The sequence below is a fragment of the Psittacula echo genome (genome assembly GCF_963264785.1).
Source record: "Psittacula echo genome assembly, chromosome: 1".
Taxonomy (NCBI): Eukaryota; Metazoa; Chordata; class Aves; order Psittaciformes; family Psittacidae; genus Psittacula; species Psittacula echo.
The window spans coordinates 284,118-306,988 of record NC_137735.1 but is presented as its reverse complement, the minus strand read 5'-3'; the positions used below and the strand labels follow the sequence as shown (position 1 = coordinate 306,988).

Here is a 22,871-nt window from a genome sequence, read left to right as displayed (position 1 = left end):
AGGGAGCAGCTTCAGCCCCCATATGTAACCTGGTGCCCACCGCCATGGGGATGGGCGCCTCATGGGCACACCAGGGCTCTCGATGCCGCATGGGGGAGCCAGGTCAGTGCGAGCACCCCGGGATCAGGGAATGGGTTGGGCTGGAAGGGCCCTCAAAGCTCACCCGGTTCCGACCGCGCAGCCCCGGCAGCGCTAGCACAGGACCTACCGGACTTGGCCTGCTTCATGTCCACCACCTTGGCGTTGGCGCTCATCTGGTAGAGGGTCTCCAGGAGCTGGCTGCTCTGGCGGTAGAGCTGCTGTGTGGCCAGGCCCTCCCCCTGCTTGCTCCTGGGGACAGATACCTTGGGCACCTGCAGCGGTGGCAGGCTGGCCAGCTCCATGCGCATCCTCATCCCCTGCCGACCAAGGAGGAACGGCGTTAGGGAGGGTGGTAACGGGAGGAACCTGGCATCCCAAACACACTGCATGCACATGGACTGCTTCCCTCACGGACCACATCCCATGCACACTGCATCCCATGCACACTGCATCCCACATGGACTGCATCCCACAGAGACCACATCCCATGCACAGTGCATCCTTCATGGACCACATCCCACGCACACTGCAGCACACAGGATGTTCCTCCCCAGCCTCTTGGACCTGCTGCAGCTGGAGCCCAGGACCAGCACCAGGCTCCTCCTCACCTTGAGCTGGTTGTTCTCATTCTTGAGGTGCTTGATGGAAAGCTGCAGAGCATCGATTTGCTGGAGGAGAAGGGGCGAATCCTTCACCTGGACAGGTCCTGAGCCACCTCCTGGCACCTGCCCAGCACCGGCACCTGTGGATGGACACAACAGCACCAGCATCAGCCACCACCACCATGGATGCCACGAAGCGTCAGGATGCTGTGGTGGTGCCAGGATGGCTGTGGTGGTGCTGGGATGGCTGTGGTGGTTCTGAGCATGCTGTGGTTGTGCTGGAATGTCTATGGTGGTGCTGGGCAAAGGGACAACTTGTGCCCGTTTGTGCCTGATGGGAAGAGCTGGGGCTGTGCCATGCTCTGGGCCCCATCACTCCACACCCGTCTCTTCCAGGACTCCCAGAGCTGTTTGGGAATGCCCCTGAGCAGGACCCGGAGCCATTCCCTGCTCCCAACCCCAGGCTCATCCCAGCTCCATGCTGGGTGCCTCGGGATGCAGTTCCCCCCGGCATGCACGGGGCTGGGAGCATGCGGGAGCGCCGGCCCGGCCCGTGGAGCAGCCCCTACCTCGCTGCGGCTCCTCTGCAGCAGGGACAGGAGCAGCGGGGGACAAGGAGAACCAGAGTTAAAGCTGAGCCCGGGTCTGAGCAGAGCCGAGGCCACGGGGGCTCCGCTCACCCCCAGCGCACCCCTGAGCCCGGCAGCAGCACGGGGCTCCACGGCGCAGCACGCGCGGGGCTGCAGCAGCGCAGGCAGGACACAGGCACCCATGGGTGCCCCAGGGCAGCCCACAGCAGCCACCTCCTCCTCCTGGTGACCTGCTCCATCCGAGCATCCCCAGGCAGGGATGCAGCAATGCAGACCCGGAGAGGCACCAGGGGCTCCGTGTGCCTTGGGCTGGCTCCATGGAGGTGCCACCATTGCCCTGCCCAGCCAGGCATGGATCTGCTTGGACACCGGTGCGGGATCTCCACGCTCCCAGGCACTGCAGCCTGAGGCCCTCCTGCCCTCTCCCTCCTCTCTCAGCCATGCCCAGCTCCTGGATCCCTTCCAGGCTCCAAACACCCCCCAGGAGCTGCAGAAGCATCCAAGTGCTCCTGGATGCTGGACACCCACCTCCGGCAATGCCGGACACGATGGAGGCAACGCCGGAGGCCGGGGCACCGCGCAGGCCCTCGATGGTTCTCTTGGACTGGTTGTTCAAGCGCTGCTTCAGCTCCACCTTCTCCGACTCCAGCTGGTCAATATCGGCCTGCAGAGCGTCCATGGTCTCCTCGAACTCCCTGGGGAGAGCACAGAGACACGGGAATGGCCGGGGATGCTCCTGCAAAGGGCTCCTGGCTTTGTCCACTTGAACACTGCCAGGGATGGGGCAGCCACAGCTTCTCTGGGCACCCTGTGCCAGCGCCTCAGCACCCTCACAGGGAAGAGCTTCTGCCTAAGAGCTCATCCCAGTTTCCCCTCTGGCAGGTTCAAGCCATTCCCCTTGGCCTGTCCCTACAGGCCCTTGTCCCAAGCCCCTCTCCAGGTTTCCTGCAGCCCCTTTAGGCACTGGAGCTGCTCTCAGGTCTCCCCTTCAGGAGCCTTCTCTTGTCCAGGCTGCCCCAGCCCAGCTCTCTCAGCCTGGCTCCAGAGCAGAGCTGCTCCAGCCCTTGCAGCATCCCCATGGCCTCCTCTGGACTCGCTCCAGCAGCTCCACGTCCCTCTTGTGCTGCTGCCCCAGAGCTGGACACAAGAGTGGTTAAACAGGAGCTTTCCTGGGCCCCTTGTGCTCTGCTCTGTACCATTAACACTGGTGCTGAACGTGCCGGTTCCTCTGTGGATCCTTCTCTAACATCCCCAGATCCCCAAGCCCTCCTGCCCACTCCTCACCATGGACCCTGCCCCTGCCCACTCTTCCACACTCACTTCTCTTTCTTCTTGAGCAGGGTCTGGGTCTCATCCAGCTTGGTCTGGATCTTCTCCACGCGATCATCGGCGTCCTTGGACGCGCTGTCCAGCTTCTTCTCCAGCAGGCTGAGCCGCACGTTGGCCTCGCTGAGCTCCTCACCCTGCGGCAACAGGAGGGCAACCGGTGCCAAGGAAAGCTCCTGGTGATGCCTGGGGCAGCCTGGCCACAGGCACAGGGCCCCCGCGCCACGGACGTGACCCTACAGCAGCCACCAGCTCCCGGCAGCGCTGGAGGAGGAGGAGGAGGAGGAGCTCACCTTGATCTTGAGGGACTTCTTCAGCTCCTTGATGACCGTCTCCCTGTCCTCCAGCTTCAGCCCCAGCCCCTCGGCATCCGTGATCTCTGCGCGGAGAGCTGCAGCCCGCAGCTCGGCAGGGGGGGTGGGCTGCAACGGGGAACACGGGACAGCATCGGCATTGCAGGAAGGGACTGCACGGAGCCGCATGGCAGGAGGGGACCGTCCCCAGGCTCCCCAGGTCCTGCCGGCGCCCTGGGGGCTGCAGGGGGTCACAGAGCTCCTCGGGGGCTCCGGGTCCAGCACAGCTGATGCCCACCTTGGTCTGGGGCCTGTCGGCGTCGTACTCTCCCTCCTGCATGGCCGTGGCCATCTTGTTCATGGTGGCGATGAGGATGCTGCAGGACTGGCGCAGGCACTCGTAGGGGTTGATGCCCTGGGCACCGTAGATCTGCAAGAGGCAGGAGGTGATGGGTGCCCTGTTACAGCCCCCTCCTGACACCCATAGCCCTGAGAGCTGCAGTGCCATGGGAGGACAGGATGCAGGGAGGACAGGATGCAGCTGCGAGCACAAAGCTCTTTGCCATCCCCTGCCCACATTCCAGGCTCCCCACAGCTCTCCCAGACGGGGCTGCTTGCGCGCAGCACTGGAGGGAGATGGGTCCTTGCTTCCCCTGCACCCACAGGGAACAAGGGGCACTGGGAAGGCTCCCACCTGCTCGCTGGCTTTGAAGGCCAGGTCCTCCAGCCTGAGCGCCTGCAGCCCCTCGTTCTCGGCCAGCGGCGCCAGGAGCTGCGCCCCGGCAGCAGCCACCTCCTGCAGCACGGCCACCACCCAGGTGAGGTGCTTGCGGCACTCGAGCAGCGCATCCGAGACCTGCACGGCACGGCCGGGGTTGGAGGGGAACAGGATGGAGCAGCCCCGGGGGAGCGGGGTGAGGAGCAGCTCCTCATGATCCGGCTTCAGGGAGCGCCTGAGCCCAGAACCCCCCCCTATGCTGGGTGCAGCCCCAGAGCGTGAGCAGCAGCGCAGGGAGGGGATCCTGCCCCTCTGCTGTGTGAAGGGGAGACCTGAGAGCAGCTCCAGTGCCCAAAGGGGCTGCAGGAAACCTGGAGAGGGGCTTGGGACAAGGGATGCGGGGATGGGATGAGGAGAAACAGCTTCCAGCTGGAAGAGGGCAGAGGTGGATGGGATACAGGGAAGTTCTTCCCTATGAGGCTGGTGGGACATGGGAATGGGTTAAATGGAGAAGCTGTGGCTGCCCCATCCCTGGCAGTGCTCAAGGCCAGGTTGGACACAGGGGCTTGGAGCAAGCTGCTCCAGTGGAAGGGGTCCCTGCCCGTGGCAAGGATTGGAGCTGGAGGAGCTTTAAGGTCCCTTCAACCCAACCCATTCCATGGCTCCATGAAGATGGGAAACTCCAGCAGAAGCAGCTCAGGGCTGGAGAAGGGAAGGTCACAAAGTCCCTGTCTCCATCCCAAGCAGAAGCCCGAAGACCCCCGAGCCCCTGAGCTCTCCCCTGGGCAGAGGCTGCTGCTCCCCTTCACCCACCCGGGCAGTGCCGATCCCTGCCCCGCGCCGTGCCCGGCCCCGCTCACCGGCTGCCCGAAGCCCAGCGCCGCGGGGATGCCGGGCGCCTCGGTACCGGGCATGCGGCGCCGGATCTTCTTGCAGAACTGGCGCACGTCGCTGCAGGAGGTCTCCAGGTCCTTGAGCAGGATGGCGAGGTCGGACGCCTCCTGCCCGGCCTGCGGACACCATGGGGCTCAGCACCGGCCGCGGGCTCAGGACCCCGCCGGCCCCCCCGGCCCCGCTGTACCTGCAGGAAGGCGCGCAGGCGGCACAGCTCCACTCCCATGCAGTCCAAGGCACTCTGTGTGAACTGAGAGCACGCGCGGCCGCCTCAGCCCCGGCACAGCACGGGCACGGCAGAGCTGCCCCGGCACGCGGGGCCTGCCCCTGGGCATTATGGGATGGAGCCTCCGCACGTGTCAGCGGTGACTGCCCCATCCCTGGCAGAGCTCAAGGCCGGGCTGGACGGGGCTTGGGTGACGTGGTCTATAGGGTGAGGTCTATAGGGGCTGGGACTGGATGATCTCAAGGCCCTTTCCAACCCAGCCCTTCCAGGACTCCACAGCCCCAGAGTTTACAGGAGCAGCAGAGCAGGCACCAGCCAGGTTTTGGGTTGCTCCAGGGGACACTGGTACTTCCATAGCAGCTCAGGGCACTACAACACTCCCTACAGGCACCAGGTTCTCCACACTCTCCTGCTGCTCTTCTCCCTCTATCAGACATCTACAGGGCACATGGTCCTGTGGCTTCTTCCCCATTCCCTGCCCTGGGAGTCCTCATCACCTCTGAGCCACCACTGGGAGCTGGCAAAGGGACTGTGATGGGAGAGGGGGAGCAGATGAACTTCACCTCTCGAGGGGCCAGAAAGGGCAAAACCAGGTTGGACACAGGGGCTTGGAGCAAGCTGCTCCAGTGGAAGGGGTCCCTGCCCGTGGCAGGGGTTGGAGCTGGATGAGGTTAAGGTCACTTCCCACCCAAACCACTCTGGGATGCGATGGTTCCATGAAAACCCACCCCAAGGAAGGAGCCAGGTTTCCCCCCTTCACCTTGATGTGGTCAGCCAGCTGCATGGTGCAGTCTTCAGCCTGGTCAGACAAGTGGATGCTGTAGAGATGCTGTGGAGAGACAGCGGAGATGAGCATCCATGCACACAAACAACCCCCTGAGGAGACCCCAAAGCCCCAAACACACAGGGTTTTAACTGGGAGTGAACTCTCCTGCACACAAGGGCTCCATTTCCAACCACAGCACGCACCAGCGAGGCTGTAGCAGCTCCTCACCATGCAGGAAGCCCCCAGCCTGGCCCCCGGCACTCAGCTCCATGGCCCCACCTGGTAGTACTTGATGGCCTTGGTGAGCGGCTCCACGTTGACGGTCTCATCCAGCTGGTCCTTGTGCAGCAGGTCGATGAGGAAGTCCAGCGAGCGCTCGTGGACGCTCATCTCGGGGTACAGGGTCCCCACCTTCTTGTACACCTCCACAGTGCACTTGTTGAGGGCCCTGCGGGGCAATGGGATGCGTTGGCTCTGCTGGGTGTGGAGAAGGGGCCAGGGGTGGAACTGGAGGGACCTGGGCCCAAGAGGAGCCGTGGTGTTAAGGAAGTGTTTTAGGGTGCAATAGAGCTGCAGGGGTCTGCTCCATCAGGTGCCCCAGGCAGCACCGCCTGAACCTGAGCACGTGCTAGGAGGAGCAATGGAGGGTGGAGCGGAGACACCAGGGCCAGGATCTCGTGTGATCCCTGCAGGGATGGGGACGTGATGGGGAACCACGCGGTCCAGTGCGAAACAGATGTGCATTGCTGAGCCAGCAACTGAGCCGGAATCACTGCACCCAGCGGAACCTTGCGTATTAGAACTGAGCTCAGCAAGAGGCTGGGAAGCAGCTCCTGGCAGGACGGAGGGAAAGGAAAGCACCAAAGCTCCTGCAGGCCTCAGGACACGGGCACAGGCAAGGAATGAGCAGCACGCGCTGGAGAACCGGATCCCGGGGGGGGGGAACAAGGGGAGATTGATCCCATCCCTGGGCACCGAACGGGATCCCTCAGCTCCTCCCGGCCCCGCTGCTGAGGTGCCCCCAGGATCAGCCCCACTGCGCTGCTTCCCGAGGGAGCGGGGCTGGGAGCGGGCCGGGGCTGGGGTACTCACTGCTCGTATCGGTGCAGCGTGGCCTGCAGCAGGCTCAGCGAGTACACGAGCCCCGCGGCGAAGCTGAGCTGCTCCCCCGCAGCCCCGCGCAGCCCCGCGCGCTCCCCGCAGCTCTCGCTCAGCTCGAACCTCTCCTGCGCCTGTTTGCTGATCAGCTCCGCCTGCGGGGACAGGGACCAAGCTCACATCCTGCCCCTGCGCCCCGGGACCAGCCCCTGGAGCAGCACCCACAGCAGGGACCTGCTCCCGCCTCCGTCCCTCTGCAGCACAAGCACCCAGCCCCAGCCTGGTTTGGCTTGAAGGGACCTTAAAGCTCCTCCAGCTCCAACCCCTGCCACGGGCAGGGACCCCTTCCACTGGAGCAGCTTGCTCCAAGCCCCTGTGTCCAACCTGGCCTTGAGCACTGCCAGGGATGGGGCAGCCACAGCTTCTCTGGGCACCCTGGGCCAGCGCCTCAGCACCCTCACAGGGAAGAGCTTCTGCCTAAGAGCTCAGCTCAGTCTCCCCTCTGGCAGGTTCAAGCCATTCCCCTTGGCCTGGCCCTGCAGGCCCTTGGCAAATGTGGAAGTCCTCAAAGAAGGAAACATCCCAAATCCCGGATGGGAGCCGCACAACAAGAGCAGACGCATCCCCACGGAGCCACCAGCTCCCGGCTGACCCCGGCCTGGTGATGACCCCCGAGCCCCAGCGGCCCCACAGAAGGGCCGAGGCCCGGCCCCACCTTGCAGATGAGGCGCGGGATGAGCAGCAGCACCAGGACGCAGTCGTGGTCGCCGCCGTGGCGCAGGAAGCTGTCGGGCATGAAGGAGGTGAGGAGGGAGACGTGGCGGTTGGCCTGCAGCACCTCCATCTGCCGCAGCTCCATCTCGATGGCCTGCGGGGAACAGCGTGGGGAACGGTCAGCCTGGAGCAGGGGAGGCTCCAGGAGACCTCAGAGCAGCCCCAGTGCCTAAAGGGGCCACAGGAAGCCTGGAGAGGGGCTCGTTGTCACCCCCCGGTGCCCTGCGGAGGTCCCACGGGCCGGCCCGGGCTCTGGTCTAACCCCGGCACAGCAGGAGCCTGGTCCCACTGCAGTGTTGTGAGGTTCTGGAAGCGGAGCTGCTTCTCCTCCTGCTCAAGCACTGTGCTCCATTAACCCCTCCCTGCACAGCTCCACTGCACACTGCTGAGCCCACGGGTCCATTCTGTGCCCCACGTCCCAGCAGTCACTCAGGCCGTTTCCACGGCTGGCACGAGCCCCACAGGCCAACTCCATGAGGGAATACCCGGAGCCTGCACCCAGACACTGAGGCCAGGCGCATCCCATCCCCTGGGAGCCGGGGCCGCCCTACCTTGGCGTGAGCCTTTGTCTCTGCAAACTTGATCTTGAAGTCAAACATCTCGGGCGGAGGCTGCTGCTGCTTCTCGGCAGAGGCTTCCTGCTGGCTCATGAGCTCCCGGTTCACGTCCTGGCACGGGGAGAAGGGAGATGAGGCACAGAAAGCAGCACAGAGGAGACACAGCCCCACAGCCCCTGCAGGGCTGGAGCAGCTCTGCTCTGGAGCCAGGCTGAGAGAGCTGGGCTGGGGCAGCCTGGAGAAGAGAAGGCTCCTTAAGGGGAGCCCTCAGAGCAGCTCCAGTGCCTAAAGGGGCTGCAGGAAACCTGGAGAGGGGCTTGGGACAAGGGATGCAGGGATGGGATGAGGAGTTTGGGCTTCCAACTGGAAGAGGGAAGAGTTGGATGAGATACAGGGAAGTTCTTCCCTCTGAGGCTGGTGGGACACTGGGGAAGGGGTTGAATGGAGAAGCTGTGGCTGCCTCATCCCTGGCAGTGTTCAAGGCCAGGTTGGACACAGGGGCTTGGAGCAAGCTGCTCCAGTGGAAGGGGTCCCTGCCCGTGGCAGGGGTTGGGGCTGGAGGAGCTTTAAGGTCCCTTCAACCCAAACCCTTCCATGATCCCATGATCCTACATCCCCACCCAAGCTCCCAACAGCCGTTTCCTCAGGGAGGGCAGCGTGGAGCACTGGGCGCTCACCGTGTGCCACACACAGCGACGGATGCAGGTGAGGAAAGGGAATATGGGAGCTTCCCAAGCTCTCATCCAACAGCACCGTGTTAAAGCCAAGGAATCCACATGGATTCATCTCCCACCTCGTCCCCTGGCAGCAAAGGGCAGCGGAGCCCAGCCCTGGAGCAGCTCTGTTCAGTCCCCCCCCTGTGCTCCAGCACTGCCCAGCCTGCGGCACAGGCAGCTCCCGCCCCTCGGCCGAGGCGGCTCCCGATGGATCCCGGATCCCATGGGGCCATTGGGACACACCTGGAGGTGCGCCGTGAGCTGCCGGTACTTGCTGATGGTTTGCTGGTAGTCGGCCAGGGTCTCCTGCGCAGCCTCGACGCGGCGCTCGGCCTGGCGCACCCGCGCCGCGGCCAGGTCCAGCTGCTCCCGCAGCTCCAGCTCCGTCTCCCGCGCGTTCTCCTGCAGCTCATCGTTCATCTCGTTCATGGCCTCCTGCCGGGACACAGACACAGGGCATGGGATATGGGGCATGGGATAAGGGGCATGGGATATGGGGCATGGGATAAGGGATATGGGATATGGGACACGGGGCATGGGATATGGGGCATGGGATAAGGGGCATGGGATAAGGGGCATGGGATAAGGGATATGGGATAAGGGGCATGGGATAAGGGATATGGGATATGGGACACGGGGCATGGGATATGGGGCATGGGATAAGGGGCATGGGATAAGGGATATGGGATATGGGACACGGAGCATGGGATATGGGACACGGGATATGGGGCATGGGATAAGGGATATGGGATATGGGACACGGGGCATGGGATATGGGACATGGGATATGGGGCATGGGATAAGGGATATGGGATATGGGACACGAGGCATGGGATATGGGGCATGGGACATGGGATACGGGATATGGAACATGGGATATGGGGCATGGAATATGGGATATGGGGCATGGGATAAGGGATATGGAGACATGGGATATGGGATATGGGATATGGGACATGGGATATGGGGCATGGGATATGGGACATGGGATATGGGGCATGGGATAAGGGATATGGGGCATGGGATAAGGGATATGGAACATAGGACATGGGGCATGGGACATGGGATAGCGGACATGGGGACATGGGACACGGTCACACCATGGGGGCACCCTCTGTCCCCCAGCCCCCCCCGCATCACGTGACCCCCTTACCAGGTCCCCGACGGTCTCATGCAGCTCCCGGACCTTCTCCTCCAGGTCCAGGTTTCTCTCCGTCAGCGTCTCCACCATCTCCTCAGCTCCCAGGGCAGCATCCACCTGCAAGCACACAGCACGGCATGGCACGGCACAGCCCATCACATCGATCACGTCACAGCCCATCACACTGATCACGTCACACCCCATCACATCACCCTGGAGCTGACGGTGCTGCAGTGCTCCAAACTCCTTCCATACCCGCTGGGATCCCCCTGCCAAGCTGTGCCCATGGCTGGTAACTGTCCCCCCAGCCTGGGATGAGGCTTTGCCCCTCCTGGGAGCAGAGCAGGAGCCAACAACTCAAACCAGCAGCCCTGAGGGCAGGAGGTGTAAGGGGGGGGGCCTGGCTTTGGCTCTTGGCTGCTCTGGGCTCCTCAGGTGCAGCACCAGGGCCCGAGGTTGAGCAGCTCCATGGTGCTGATCTCCTGGCTGAGACTTCACAGCCCTGGGTCAAGGCTCCCCACGCTCCCTGTGCCCTGAGCACCCCAGGGAGTGCTGGTACCCTCAGCACTGACGGGGCCCTGGGCAGCCTGGGCTCTGCACGAAGCAGCATCACCCCGTGAAGAGCCCATCGCCTGCATAACTCAGGCGGGTGCTCGGGGGCTGCGGCTGGGGGGGATTCCCAGCCCGCTCTGCAGTGACTCCAGGTCCTTCCCAAGGGCTTCCCAAGGGCTGCCCCATTCCTGACCCGAGGTCCCAGCCTGGCCAGGACAAGCCCCACAAGGATGTCCCAGGCAGGGACACGCGATGGAGCAGCACTGAGCGAGCAGCAACCCCAGAGCAGCCCCAAAGCCCCAGGGACCCCCTGTGTCCCGTGCCCAGGAGCCACCCACGGCCAGGTAGAGCCCAGCTCGGTTCCACTGTCCCCTTTTGCACATTGTGGTCCCCGCTGTGGTGTCACCGAGGAACGTGCCCCATGCCTGGACCTGCTCCATGCCCCAAGCCTGCCCGTCCCTGCCCGGAGCCTCACCTGCTCCTTCAGCTCATCGACCATCTTCTCCGCCTGCTTCACCTCCTCCTGCAGCTTCTCCCTCTGCTGCCGCAGTGACTCCAGCTCCGTGTTCTTCTTCTCCATTTGCTTCTGCAGCTTCACGTGCTCCTGCTTCTCGGACGCAGACAAGTCCCGCATCCTTCAACAGAGCAACCGGAGCCGTCACAGCCAGCGGGGCCCCAGCAGCAGAAGCAATTCCCTGCCCAGGCCCTGCTCCTGGGTGGCAGCAGATTCAGTGGGGTCCAGGCCCCAGCACGAGCCCCACTGGAACCTCCAGAGCAGCTCCTGGGGGGTACGGGAGCAGTGACCCAGAGCACAGCTCAGGGGCAGCGGGGGATGAGTGGCACCTTCCTTTAGTGCAATGGGAGCGACCAGGAGAGGACAGAGATAGGAATGTGGGAAAGGGAGCAGGAAGGAAAGGAAAGGAAAGCTGTGAATGGGCCAGGCTGAAGCACAAGCAGGAAGAACCCAAAGCAAACCCAGCCGCATTCCTTCACGGCCTTCCAATAGGCCACCGCTTTGGATGTCCCTGCAAGGCACTTCCTGGTGCTCCCCATCAGGAGGGGACGCTTCCCACCCTTCCTGGCCCCCAGGAGCAGCCACCATGGAGCACGGGGTGGGTGCTCTCTGCACCCCGAACCGCACCACGCAGGGGGCTGAGCGGCACAGGGACAGCGGTGGGCTCACCCCAGGGCCCCTCCAGGCTGTGCAGCCCCAGAGGATGGGCTCATGCAGGGAAAGAAGCCACAGAGCTGAGCCTGAGGCAGCCGGGGCAGGACCTGTGCAGGGAGGGACCTGTCCTGCACCGGCACAGGATGGACCCGCAGCTGCATCAGAGGAACCACGGAACGGGTTGGGTTGAAGGGACCTTAAAGACATCTAATTCCAGCTGCGGGGCAGCGCAGGCTGAGTCCTACCTCACCAGAGCCTCCTTGAGCCTCGCGTTCTGCTCCTCCAGCTGCTTCACCTGGTAACTGGAGGCTGCTCCATCCGAGCCTGGCACAGAGCAGTGGTACTGGTCACCCCGTGCCAGCGCCGGGCTGTGGCAGCTCAGGTACCACCGGTGCCATGGGTGCCCTCAGCCCCTGAGCCTCAGGGTCCAGCCAAAGCAAACTCAAACCAAGGACTCTGAGCATCCCAGTTACTGCTCCATCCCCTGCAGACCAGTCCTGTGCTGCCCATGCCCTCCAGTGCCTTCCCATCCCATCCCTTCCCATCCCTTCCCATCCCACAGCCTGCCACATTGGCTGCTAGGGGCATGGTTCTGGTTTCAGGTGAATGCCAACACTACAGGTCATAGAACCGCAGGATCCCAGCCTGGTTTGGGTTGAAGGGACCTTAAAGCTCCTCCAGCCCCAATCCCTGCCACGGGCAGGGACCCCTTCCACTGGAGCAGCTTGCTCCAAGCCCCTGTGTCCAACCTGGCCTTGAACACTGCCAGGGATGGGGCACTGTGGGATGCACCCCTCCAAGTGTTTAATGGCTCCTCTCCTGCTGTGAGCAGGGTTTAAAGCCCACCTTGAACACCAACAGCTGAAAGGCCCCAGGGAATCCAACCAAGGCATCACACTGATGGGGTGTGCTCAGTGCAACCATGGGGCTGGAGCAGTAACCAGCAGAGCTCCTGTGTGACCTCCCATGTAGCGTCCATCCCAGTCCAGCACCCTCTGGGGTGGGATGAAACCTAAGCCTGAGCTCCTCTAACCCAGAGCAGGAGGCCAAAGGCTGCCCCTTCCCACCTTTCTCTTCAATCTCGTGCTTCAGGATCTCCAGGTCCATGGTGAGATATTCCACCTTCTCCTTGAGGGAGTCCACCTCCTGCTGCAGGGACTCTGCCCGCTCCTCTGCCATCTCCTTGTCCAGGGTGGCCATCTCGATGGCATCAGCAGTGTCTGCCATCTCCTCCATGTAGCGCTCCTTGGCCTCCAGAGCATCCTTGGCTTCCTGTGGTCAAGCACAAGGGGGTGAGGGGACCCTGGATGCTCATGGCAAACAATGGAGAGACCCCCTCATAACCACAGAGTCATGGAAGCATGGAGTCAGCCAGGGTGGGAAAGAGCTTCAGGATCATCCAGTCCAACCATTCCCCACAGGGGAAGGGACACATGGGAAGGGATACGCTGGAAAGGGCCCATGGGGACACACAGGGATACACTGGAAGGGGCCCATGGGGACACACAGGGATACACTGGAAGGGACCCATGGGGACACACAGGGATACGCTGGAAAGGGGCCATGGGGACACACAGGGATACACTGGAAGGGGCCCATGGGGACACACAGGGATACACTGGAAGGGACCCATGGGGACACACAGGGATACGCTGGAAAGGGGCCATGGGGACACACAGGGATACACTGGAAGGGACCCATGGGGACACACAGGGATACACTGGAAGGGGCCCATGGGGACACACAGGGATACACTGGAAGGGACCCATGGGGACACACAGGGATACACTGGAAGGGGCCCATGGGGACACACAGGGATACACTGGAAGGGGCCCATGGGGACACACAGGGATACACTGGAAGGGGCCCATGGGGACACACAGGGATACACTGGAAGGGGCCCATGGGGACACACTCACCTTCTTGGCCTCCTTCAGACGCTTCTGGAGCTCAGCCTGCTGCTCCTGCATCTTGCTCTTCCATTCCTGCACCTGCTCCAGCTGGATCTTGTACTTCTCCAGCTCCTTAAGCTTGGCCTTGTCTTCGTTCCGCTTTATCTTCAGCGTCTCCAGTTTCTCCTCCAGGTCCCTGACTTGAGCCCGCAGGTTCTCCTCCTCCTGCAGCGTCAAACAGGAGTCAGCACAAGGAGCAGCAGCATCCTCTGGAGCTGCTCCAGGCGCATCCAGAGCCCGCCCCACCAGCTGAGCCCTGGCATCACCACTGGGTGCTGCAGAACCCGCCCAGGGGAGCTCCCTATCCTCTCCCCCTGCTCATTCCTTGTCCTCATGCCCCAAATCCTTCTGAAGCTCCAGTTTTAAGCAGTTATTACAAAGCAGGAGGGAAATAATGGACAACTGTTTTAAAGAGCAGGAATGAGGTAAGTGCTGATGGGAGCACCACAAACACCCGCACTGGGAGGCACCGGTCCCACCTGGGTGCTCTTTGTGTCTCAGGGCACGAGGGTCCCAATGTGCATCCACCCCACTCCCTTTCCCCACCAGGACCCATCGGAGGACCCTGCTCCCCCTCCTCACCCTCCCCTGCCCCTGCCACCAGCCCCCTCCTCCTGAGACCCTTTGGGGTCTCCCCCTGCACCCAGCACCCCCCAGGCCTCATCCTTACCTTTGTGGGCGATGGAACGGGGGGCGCGAGCGGCGAGGCCAGGCTGGGCGAGGGGATGACGGGGGCCACCAGTGGGGTCTGCGCGGGGGTGCTGGGCTCGCTGCTGCTCATCTCCCCCCCTGAGGCCGAGGCCGAGCCCGAGGGTCCAGCCGTGCCGCTGGATGCGGCGGAGCTGGGAGTCCGGGTGGGCTGGAACAGCAGCACAGAGGGGTCAGGGGGGCCGGGACAAGGGGGTGATGCTTCCATAGCGCTCGGGACACCAGCTCTGGGTCCATCACCAGGCACCAGACCCACACTTCAGAGAAGCCCAACCTGGTTCGGGTTGAAGGGACCTTAAAGCTCCTCCAGCTCCAACCCCTGCCACGGGCAGGGACCCCTTCCACTGGAGCAGCTTGCTCCAAGCCCCTGTGTCCAACCTGGCCTTGAGCACTGCCAGGGATGGGGCAGCCACAGCTTCTCTGGGCACCCTGGGCCAGCGCCTCAGCACCCTCACAGGGAAGAGCTTCTGCCCAAGAGCTCATCTCAGTCTCCCCTCTGGCAGGTTCAAGCCATTCCCCTTGGCCTGCTCCAGCAGACACCCACTGCTGAAGGTACGGGCAATGCCATCACCCTGCATGGTTCACAGCCCAGAGCAGGTCTTGCTCTGCTGCAGGAGGCAGGAGCAGCTGCACTCCCTCCCACAGGAGCCGGGATAAGGGATTCGCTCTCACTGCAAACCCTCCTGCATCCACTCCTCACCCTCCATCCAGCCCTATCCCATCGGTCATCCCAGCCAGCCCAGCTCACACCCAGGGATGGAGCAGGGAACTGCGTGTCCCGGCAGAGGTTTGGGTGCTCCAGCTCCAGAGACACCAGAACCTGAAGCACATGGAGATGGGAGCGGGGATGGTTTCACCCCATCCACCTCCACATCTGCCATCACAACGGGACACATCTGTGCCCAGCACCACTCCAAGGCCACCAGCAGCACACGGGGACACAGCACTGAGCCTAAGGGGGAAGAAGGACAAAATGAACCGGCAGCAGTGGGGGGCTGCTCCGATGCTGCCCCTGCTGGGATGGCACCGGGTCCCTCAGCAACCCCTGCTCTGCCCCTCCTGGAGCTGTGCTCTGGAGCCCTCACCTCTCTGTGTGTAAATTCAGTGCCTGGCTCCCTGCTGTACCCCTGGAGCAGAGGCTCAGCTCACCCCAGGGCTCAGCACCTCCACCTCATCCCACCCCTAAAGCAACTCCAGGCAGGTCCCCACCACGCTGCCATTGGATCCTCTGCAAACTCCTCACAACCAAACCTGAGCTCCCTCAACTGCAATGGGTGGAAGGGGCCGGCAGCTCCGTTCCTCCCAGGCTGATACCGGGCTCCCCCAGGCCACAGCCTGGGAACAGTCTCTGTGGCACCAAACAGCCTCCCCAGGAGTTGCACTACTGCCAAGGAGACGTTCTTGTCCCTGCAGCTCCAGGGGTTCAAACCCTTCTCAGAGTGAAGGAGATCCAATGGGAAGTACCCTCAGAAGCTGGGAAACAGCAGGAGGAAGGAAGTAGTAACATAAGAGGGGCACCAAGAGCGAGCTCTGCCACCGGCCAGCCCGGGCATCACTGATGCTCGAGCCCCTCAGAGGAGCTCCGGCTGCGAGCACTGGGTTTCCTATGGAGCTTTGCCCAAGAGGGGTTGTCCCCAGTGATCCAGATATGGCTCCAGAGCAGCACGTCCTCCCTCTGGAGCAGGACATCCTCACTCCGGAGCAGCACACGGCTCTAGGAGCAGCTCATCCCTCTGGATGGGGACCCGGCTCCCGTGCTCCACACACGGTGCCGGCAGGAGCCGGCGCTGCTCACCTTGGCCCGGCGGGCGGTGCTCTGCAGGCAGCGGGAGGCAGAGAGGAGGGACAGGACAGGACAGACAGGAGCAGAGACAGAGCCCGCAGCAGCGCCAGAGCACGGAGAGAGACAAGAGACAAGACAGGAGGGCCGTTAGTGCGTGCCTGTGCGCGGGGGGAGCGCAGCACCGCGGCCCCAGCACAGCTCCGCAGGGACCCTGCCACTGGAGCGGAGCAGCAGAGCCCGGCGCATCCCAGCATCCCCTTCCCTGAACCAGGATCATCACCATAGAACCGGCCTGGTTTGGGAGGAAGGGACCTTAAGCTCACTCTGGGCTCCAGGCTCTGCCCACAAGGAGGCGTTGGGCAGCACAAACAGGGGTGTCCTGAGGAAGGGGCTATATTCAAACATCATTTTCCCCTCCCCTCAACCCTTTGGCTCCCTGGAGGGACCCGAGTGTCACCACCAGCCCCACACCGCGATGCTGCAGCCCCGGGCTCTGCTTCCCCCTTCCGGACACAACCCCATGCACAGCACCCGCCTCCCCCCTTTATCCCATTACCTCATCCGCAGCTTAAAGTACCCAGGAGCAGAGGATCAATAAAGCCTCAACCACACGATCCCATGGGATTGAGGCACTTAAAGCCCATCAGCAGCCGCTCAGCGCCTCCAGCCCGGAGGCAGGCCCCGATGGCCACAGCACCGCTCCCACCACCCCGTTTCTCCCCAGCACCCAAAGCCATGTCCATATTCCCACCCAAACCCAGCTGAAAGCCCTTCCAGCTGCTTCCTTCCCTGTTCCACCAGCACAGATGGAGCTGGCTGGGCCAGCACCCCCCGCAGCAATTACTCCTGCATTATCCTAAATCCTGCTTTGCTCACTCCCAGCCTTTCCCAACAGCCTGCACTCAACAGGAGGCTCCTTCTGATACCATCTCCCGTAACATCTCCTGTTGGCAGAATGTGCCTTGTAATGGCCACAGGAAAAGCCTAAAGCCCTCAGATAAACACGGGCTGATTGAGGAGCAGGGGAAGGCTCCTCAGGAGCACTCCAGCATCCTTGCGAGTTCTAATAGGGCTAAACAGGGATTGCATTGAGTGGCACCAAAGAGCTCATCTCAGTCTCCCCTCGGGCAGGTTCAAGCCATTCCCCTTGGCCTGTCCCTACAGGCCCTTGTCCCAAGCCCCTCTCCAGGTTTCCTGCAGCCCCTTTAGGCACTGGAGCTGCCCTCAGGTCTCTTGGAGCTGCTCCATCCCATCTCCAGCCTGTGTTTGTGCTGAGACTGCTCCCACCCAGGTCCAGCACAGCTCAGTGCTGCCCACCACAGCAACAGCAACCACTGAGCCCTGCCCCATGGGCCACGGGGTGAGCACTGCCTGAGGAGCATCTTCCCCAGCTCAAACCACACCAGACCCTGCAAAGAAGGGAGAAATCTCCCGGTAACCTCTAAAAGTCATCGAGGCTGAGTGACAGCGATGATCCCGGTGTCATTCTGCTCTGCTGTGAGGTGTAAGGCCTTTTAAGTCCCCCTCCATGGAATAGATCATTGAATTATGGAACAGTTTGTGTTAGAAGGGACCTTAAAGCTCCTCCAGCTCCAACCCCTGCAGGGCAGGGACACCTTCCCTAGAGCAGCTTGCTTCGAGCCACGTGAAGCCCATGAAGAGCTGAGGTGGCAGCTCCAAGATCCCTGGATCAGCAGCTCCTGGCACAGCGGGTGCAGAGCGAGGCTCCAGCAGGGCTCCCACTGCTCCATCCTCCTCTTCCTCGGAGCCGGACCCTCCCGCAGGCTCCAGGCTTTGGTCCCTCCTGGATCCCGGGATGCTCTGCACCCCCGGCTGCAGCTCTTCCAAACCGCACTGGGTGTTTCTGATGCTGTGTAATGGTGCTGCACGAATATCTGATGGCCTGATCCAATCCTGGCTCCCCTGATGGGTCCGGAGCAGATGCACGTGGGAACAAACTCTGCTCCCAGCAGGGAGAACTCTACCAAAGCTGCTCCTGGGCACCAGCAACTGCCCATGGTGGGGACAGCATCACCCACATCCAACGTGGGGCTGCAGATCCTGGTCCTGCAGGTCCCTCTTGGCTTGGTTCTGCTCTGAGCGTGGGATCTTGACCCAAACTGGATCACGGATCATTGGCAGGGCCATGAGTCCGGGTGAGCCCACTGGTGTCAACACCTCCTCACCGGGCAGGATGGGCACTGCCCCATGGAACACGGCTGCTGGGCAGCGTCTGGAGGTTTCTGGCGCAGGAGAGAACTTCCCAGGCTGTGAGTGCTGCTGCAGAGCTTCCCCTGTGCATCCCCAGAGGGGTTCCGGGAGCTCCAGCATTAACCCAGCAATGGGCAGGAACCAAGCCCCGCTGGTGCCGACGCCGTCTCCACCCCACCAGCACAAGGACACATCCCTGGGGGCTCCTCCTGGGGTGGCATTAATGCTACAAGAGGTGTTGCACGTTAAAACACCTGCACGTGTGCTCCCTCCGATCCCAGGCAAGGGGAAGGAGCAGGGCAGCAGGACTGGATCGAGGGTCTGTTCCCCCCTGCCAGATGGGTGCTGAGCTCGGGGCTGCTCCCTTTGTCCCAGCACCGGTGGAACTGGAGGTGGATTAAGGAGCAGCTCTTCGAGTAATCCCCATAGAGCAGAGTATTCCCTGTGCCTGGTGAGCTCATGGAGCCACGGAGCTAAATCAGGCGCTGCTGTCACGCTGCTGTGAAGCCTCCTCCCTGACACAGCACCGGCAGAGCTGCCCCCCAGGCCTCTGCTCAAACACCCTCACTTCTTACTTCCAGAGGGGAAAACCTCAGGATTCCTCCTCGAGCTGATCCCCGCATCCTGGATGTGCTAAAAATAAACCCGGAGGACGGCACCGGAGCTGGGACCAGGCTCCGGAACAGCCCGGGGGGGTGCAGACACAACAACCCTGTGGGGATGCTGAAAGCAGCGCTCGGGGGGCAGGTTCCCGTCGCTAAGGTGCAAAATCACGTTGTTATGAACATGGAAGATGCAGGAGGCAGCGCCGGGCTCCACCGCTGCGGCGCTGCTGCAGGCACGGGCAGGTGACACGGAGCGATGGCACCGCCGGGATTTAGGAATGCTGCCGCTTCCTCACGCTGCTTCCCACCCAGCATCCCCCCCCAGCATCCACCGGGAGCGGGAAGCGGCTCAGCCCCGGTGCAGCCCCGCAGCATTCCCGTGGAACGAACACAAACCCGGGGGAAGGGGCGCGCTGGGGGTGCGGAGCCGGTGCGGATCGTACCTTCCGGAGCGCCGGGGCCTGCCTCATCCTGCCTGAGCGATCCGCGACCCACGGCGGGCACAACAATGCGGCGGCACCGGGCGGCGGCACCGGCAAATGGCTGCGGCTCCGCGCTACCCGCGCTCCATCCGCACAGGAGGCTACGGCTGAGCGGGAGCCGCGGGGGGCCCGGCCCGCGCCTGCAGCCACCGGAGCCCGCAGCCACCGCCCCGGCCGGTCATGACATCACGGGCGCTCTCCTGCGCGCTCCTCTCCGCCCGCACCGCGGCACCGGGGGATGCTCCGCGGGAACAGCGGCCCGGCGGCTCAGCACCGCCCCGGCGCGGCCGCCTCAGCCCGCGGGCGCCGTCCCTGAGCTCAGCATCGCGGAGCTCCGGGCCCTGCCGCAGCGCTGCTCAGAGCCGGCGGAGCAGAGCACGGGCCGAGAGGGAGGGAGGCGTGCTCGGAGCCACAGCATCCGCAGTGCTGCCGGTCACTGCCCAGCCCGACGCCAGCACGCACAGCCCCGGCCGCGCACCCCCTGCCAGGGCAGGGACTGAGCCCATGGAGTCCCAGCCTGGTTTGGGTTGAAGGGACCTTAAAGCTCCTCCAGTTCCAACCCCTGCCACGGGCAGGGACCCCTTCCACTGGAGCAGCTTGCTCCAAGCCCCTGTGTCCAACCTGGCCTTGAACACTGCCAGGGATGGGGCAGCCACAGCTTCTCTGGGCACCCTGGGCCAGCGCCTCAGCACCCTCACAGGGAAGAGCTTCTGCCTAAGAGCTCATCTCAGTCTCCCCTCGGGCAGGTTCAAGCCATTCCCCTTGGCCTGTCCCTACAGGCCCTTGTCCAAGCCCCTCTCCAGGTTTCCTGCAGCCCCTTTAGGCACTGGAGCTGCTCTAAGGGCTCCCCTTAAAGAGTCTTCTCTTCTCCAGGCTGTGAAATATCCTTGCTCTGAAAGCGATTTCAGTGCTTGTCAGCAAACACTCCCTGGTGCTGCTCTCCCAAATCCACTCTTCAGGGTTCCCCAGTGTCTGCAGCCCTGCTCCAGGGGCACAGAGCCCTGGGGATGGTACCTGAAGGTCTGCACCAATTTCACCCTAAAACAAACCCACTTTGGGAGCCGAGCATCATCTCTTTGACCCAAACATCTGCATCCCTGGTGCTCTGCCCTGCTGTGAAGACGAATGGAGGTGATGGTCAGCAGCAGCAGCATGTGTCCCATGGCAGGAACGGAACCATGCACTTGTCATTCCTTGGTGCATCAGTCACCCTGGGGTGCCCTAAAGGCACTTGGTGCTCCTAGTTCAGGCGACAGCCACCACCGACCTGGGGCTTCATCACACATTAGAGCTGATGAGGGGTGGCTGAGGACAGCCTTTGGGTGCTGTGGGATGGATGCTCTTCATGTGGGAAGCTGTCATCCGGCTGGATTCCCCCAGCTGAAAGACGGGATAGAATTCCCTGTGCCAAAGTGGCATTCCAGTGGGGTGATTCTTCTGCCCTAAGGTCAGATCCAGCCTTGTTCCGTCCATCTCCAGCACCTGAAACGTTGCCTGAGGCGCAATAGTGCATGGCTCCAGTGGTTGCAGTGCAGGAACATTGCTCTTGGTGGGGTCCACTCCATCACCACACCAGTGACAACCGGAAACCCCCACGGTGCTGGGGGGTGTCGGGGTGGGTCTGTGGGTCCTCCAAGAGTCTCCAAGTCCTGGGGTTTGGTTTGGTTTGAACCAGTGCAATTCCTCCAAAGCCTCCAGTACCATTGAACCAGCAGCTCAAACACGTGGCTGGGAGCTCCAGGGCTCATGTCCCCAAAGGATAAAGGATTATGGACCAAGTCATAGATCAAACACAGGTATCCCATAAAGACACAAAGACAAGCACTGCAGGAGGCAAGGCCTCCATTGCTTTCTACCACTTCAATCATCCTTCCCACTGGCAGCGAAGGTCACTCCCTGGGATCATCAGTGAAGCACCCACCCTGCATCCACATCCTGACACAGACCCTCTGGAGCTGTTGGTCCCAGGACCCAACACCAGGCACCGGAGCTGCTCTGAGGTCTCCCCTTCAGGAGCCTTCTCTTCTCCAGGCTGGACCAGCCCAGCTCTTGCAGCCTGGCTCCGGGGATGGGGATGCTCCTGCTGCAGGTTCAGACACAGCCTGAAGCTACCTGAAGGCTTTGGAAGGCTCCAGATGTGGGTGGCCAGGGATGGAGCCGTCCCCTCCATGCTGCAGCTCCAGCCACGACCCAAACCCTGAGTGTGTTGGGTATTCCCAAACAGAACCCGGATCACGGCACTGAGCCCTTCTCTGCACCAAGTGCCACACGCTCCCAAAGGAGCCCCATGGAACTCACATGGAAACAACCCCCTGTGAAGAGCATCAGGGATGTTACAGCTCCAAGGAGCCAGCTCCTCCCCTAACACACATCTCTGCTTCCCGAATCCAGGACAGATCCTTCTCTCCTCAGCCAGGATCCAACACACACCAGCACGGGGCGGCCACGCACCTCCCGGAGCTGCTCTCTGAGCAGAGCAGGATGAGAAATGGAATTCCATGATGGAAAAGCAGCCAGGGGACGCTTCAGAGCCAGCCCTTGCACACCTTCAGTGATGTGGAAGAGAACTTGTTCATCCTAGAGCGTGTGAAGCAAGAGGAGCCTTTAGCAGCCTCACAGACGATGGGATTGTGGAATCACATCCGGTGCGGAGCGGGAGCAGCCGTGGTGCTGCCAGGGTTAACTGGGCCCCTTCCCACGGTGCCACCAGCCTGTGGTGCTGCTCCGACGGCCCTTCCCTTGAAGAACAGCAACAGAGCCCCTGCCCGCAGCACAGATCCCGCCACCATTCCTCCCTTTAGAAGGAAACCATCTGGGAGCAGATGGCTCCGTGCTCCCATCGGGATGAATGGGCCATCTGCTCCCACTCAGAGCCGCATCACCACCGGCCATGGATGGGGGACACAAGAGTGGGATCAGCACCCACAGGGAGGGGTGAAGCCAGGCTCCTGACAGAGCTCTGAACAAAACAGGCCCAGCTCCGGCACAGGGAATGCAGCCGGGATGGGAAAAGGAACAGGAATGCTACTGCAGACGGACAAAGGCAATTCACTGCGGGGAGCTCAGCATCAAACTGGCTTCAGGTCGTGCTGTTATCAAAGGGGTGGTGGGAGACAGAGCCCCGGGACAAGAGAGCTGTCCCCATGGCCACACAGCCCAGGGGCAGGGGGATGGCGCTACCTGTTCATGTAGCACCAGGGACGTGGTTGATCACAGGATCCCAGCCTGGGTTGGGTTGGAAAGGACCTTAAAGCTCGTCCAGCTCCAACCCCTGCCGTGGGCAGGGACCCCTTCCACTGGAGCAGCTTGCTCCAAGCCCCTGTGTCCAACCTGGCCTTGAACACTGCCAGGGATGGGGCAGCCACAGCGGCTCTGGGCACCCTGGGCCAGCATCCGGAACCTTCACCCTTGCTCTGCATCCTCCTTGTCCCCGCACCCGGGGCAGGAGCAGCTCAGCGCTGGCACCCGCAGGATGGAGCAGACCCCACTCCGCTGCAGCTCCCAGGCATGGACCAGGCTCCTCTGTCTCCAGGAGGTGACATTTGCGACCAGCAGAATCCCAGGCACTTCCATTACAGAAGGGACAGGCGCAGCCAGCAAAGCATCAGCCCAGACAGCGCAGAGGAGA

The 22,871-nt window shown here is 62.5% G+C and overlaps 1 protein-coding gene across 5 annotated transcripts in view; it reads right to left on the bottom strand.

Annotated features, from left to right (window-relative positions):
- Nucleotides 1–22,871, bottom strand: part of DCTN1 (dynactin subunit 1) — a 39,989-nt gene that overhangs the window by 1,036 nt on the left and 16,082 nt on the right. For all 5 annotated transcript variants that reach the window (XR_013958544.1, XM_080635103.1, XM_080635104.1 and 2 more), the window contains 21 exons: nucleotides 14,125–14,313; nucleotides 13,422–13,619; nucleotides 12,570–12,774; nucleotides 11,748–11,826; nucleotides 10,810–10,969; nucleotides 9,795–9,899; nucleotides 8,885–9,076; nucleotides 7,920–8,036; nucleotides 7,310–7,462; nucleotides 6,589–6,749; nucleotides 5,776–5,944; nucleotides 5,491–5,559; nucleotides 4,692–4,754; nucleotides 4,471–4,620; nucleotides 3,587–3,748; nucleotides 3,191–3,322; nucleotides 2,893–3,021; nucleotides 2,594–2,736; nucleotides 1,802–1,968; nucleotides 690–823; nucleotides 209–398 (listed from right to left, as the gene is read on the bottom strand). Coding sequence is in view for 4 of the 5 variants with exons in the window: in XM_080635103.1 (XP_080491229.1) it covers nucleotides 209–398; nucleotides 690–823; nucleotides 1,802–1,968; nucleotides 2,594–2,736; nucleotides 2,893–3,021; nucleotides 3,191–3,322; nucleotides 3,587–3,748; nucleotides 4,471–4,620; nucleotides 4,692–4,754; nucleotides 5,491–5,559; nucleotides 5,776–5,944; nucleotides 6,589–6,749; nucleotides 7,310–7,462; nucleotides 7,920–8,036; nucleotides 8,885–9,076; nucleotides 9,795–9,899; nucleotides 10,810–10,969; nucleotides 11,748–11,826; nucleotides 12,570–12,774; nucleotides 13,422–13,619; nucleotides 14,125–14,313 (3,067 nt within the window). In the remaining variant the exon portion in view is untranslated. The remainder of the gene's footprint in view (nucleotides 1–208; nucleotides 399–689; nucleotides 824–1,801; nucleotides 1,969–2,593; nucleotides 2,737–2,892; nucleotides 3,022–3,190; nucleotides 3,323–3,586; nucleotides 3,749–4,470; nucleotides 4,621–4,691; nucleotides 4,755–5,490; nucleotides 5,560–5,775; nucleotides 5,945–6,588; nucleotides 6,750–7,309; nucleotides 7,463–7,919; nucleotides 8,037–8,884; nucleotides 9,077–9,794; nucleotides 9,900–10,809; nucleotides 10,970–11,747; nucleotides 11,827–12,569; nucleotides 12,775–13,421; nucleotides 13,620–14,124; nucleotides 14,314–22,871) is intronic.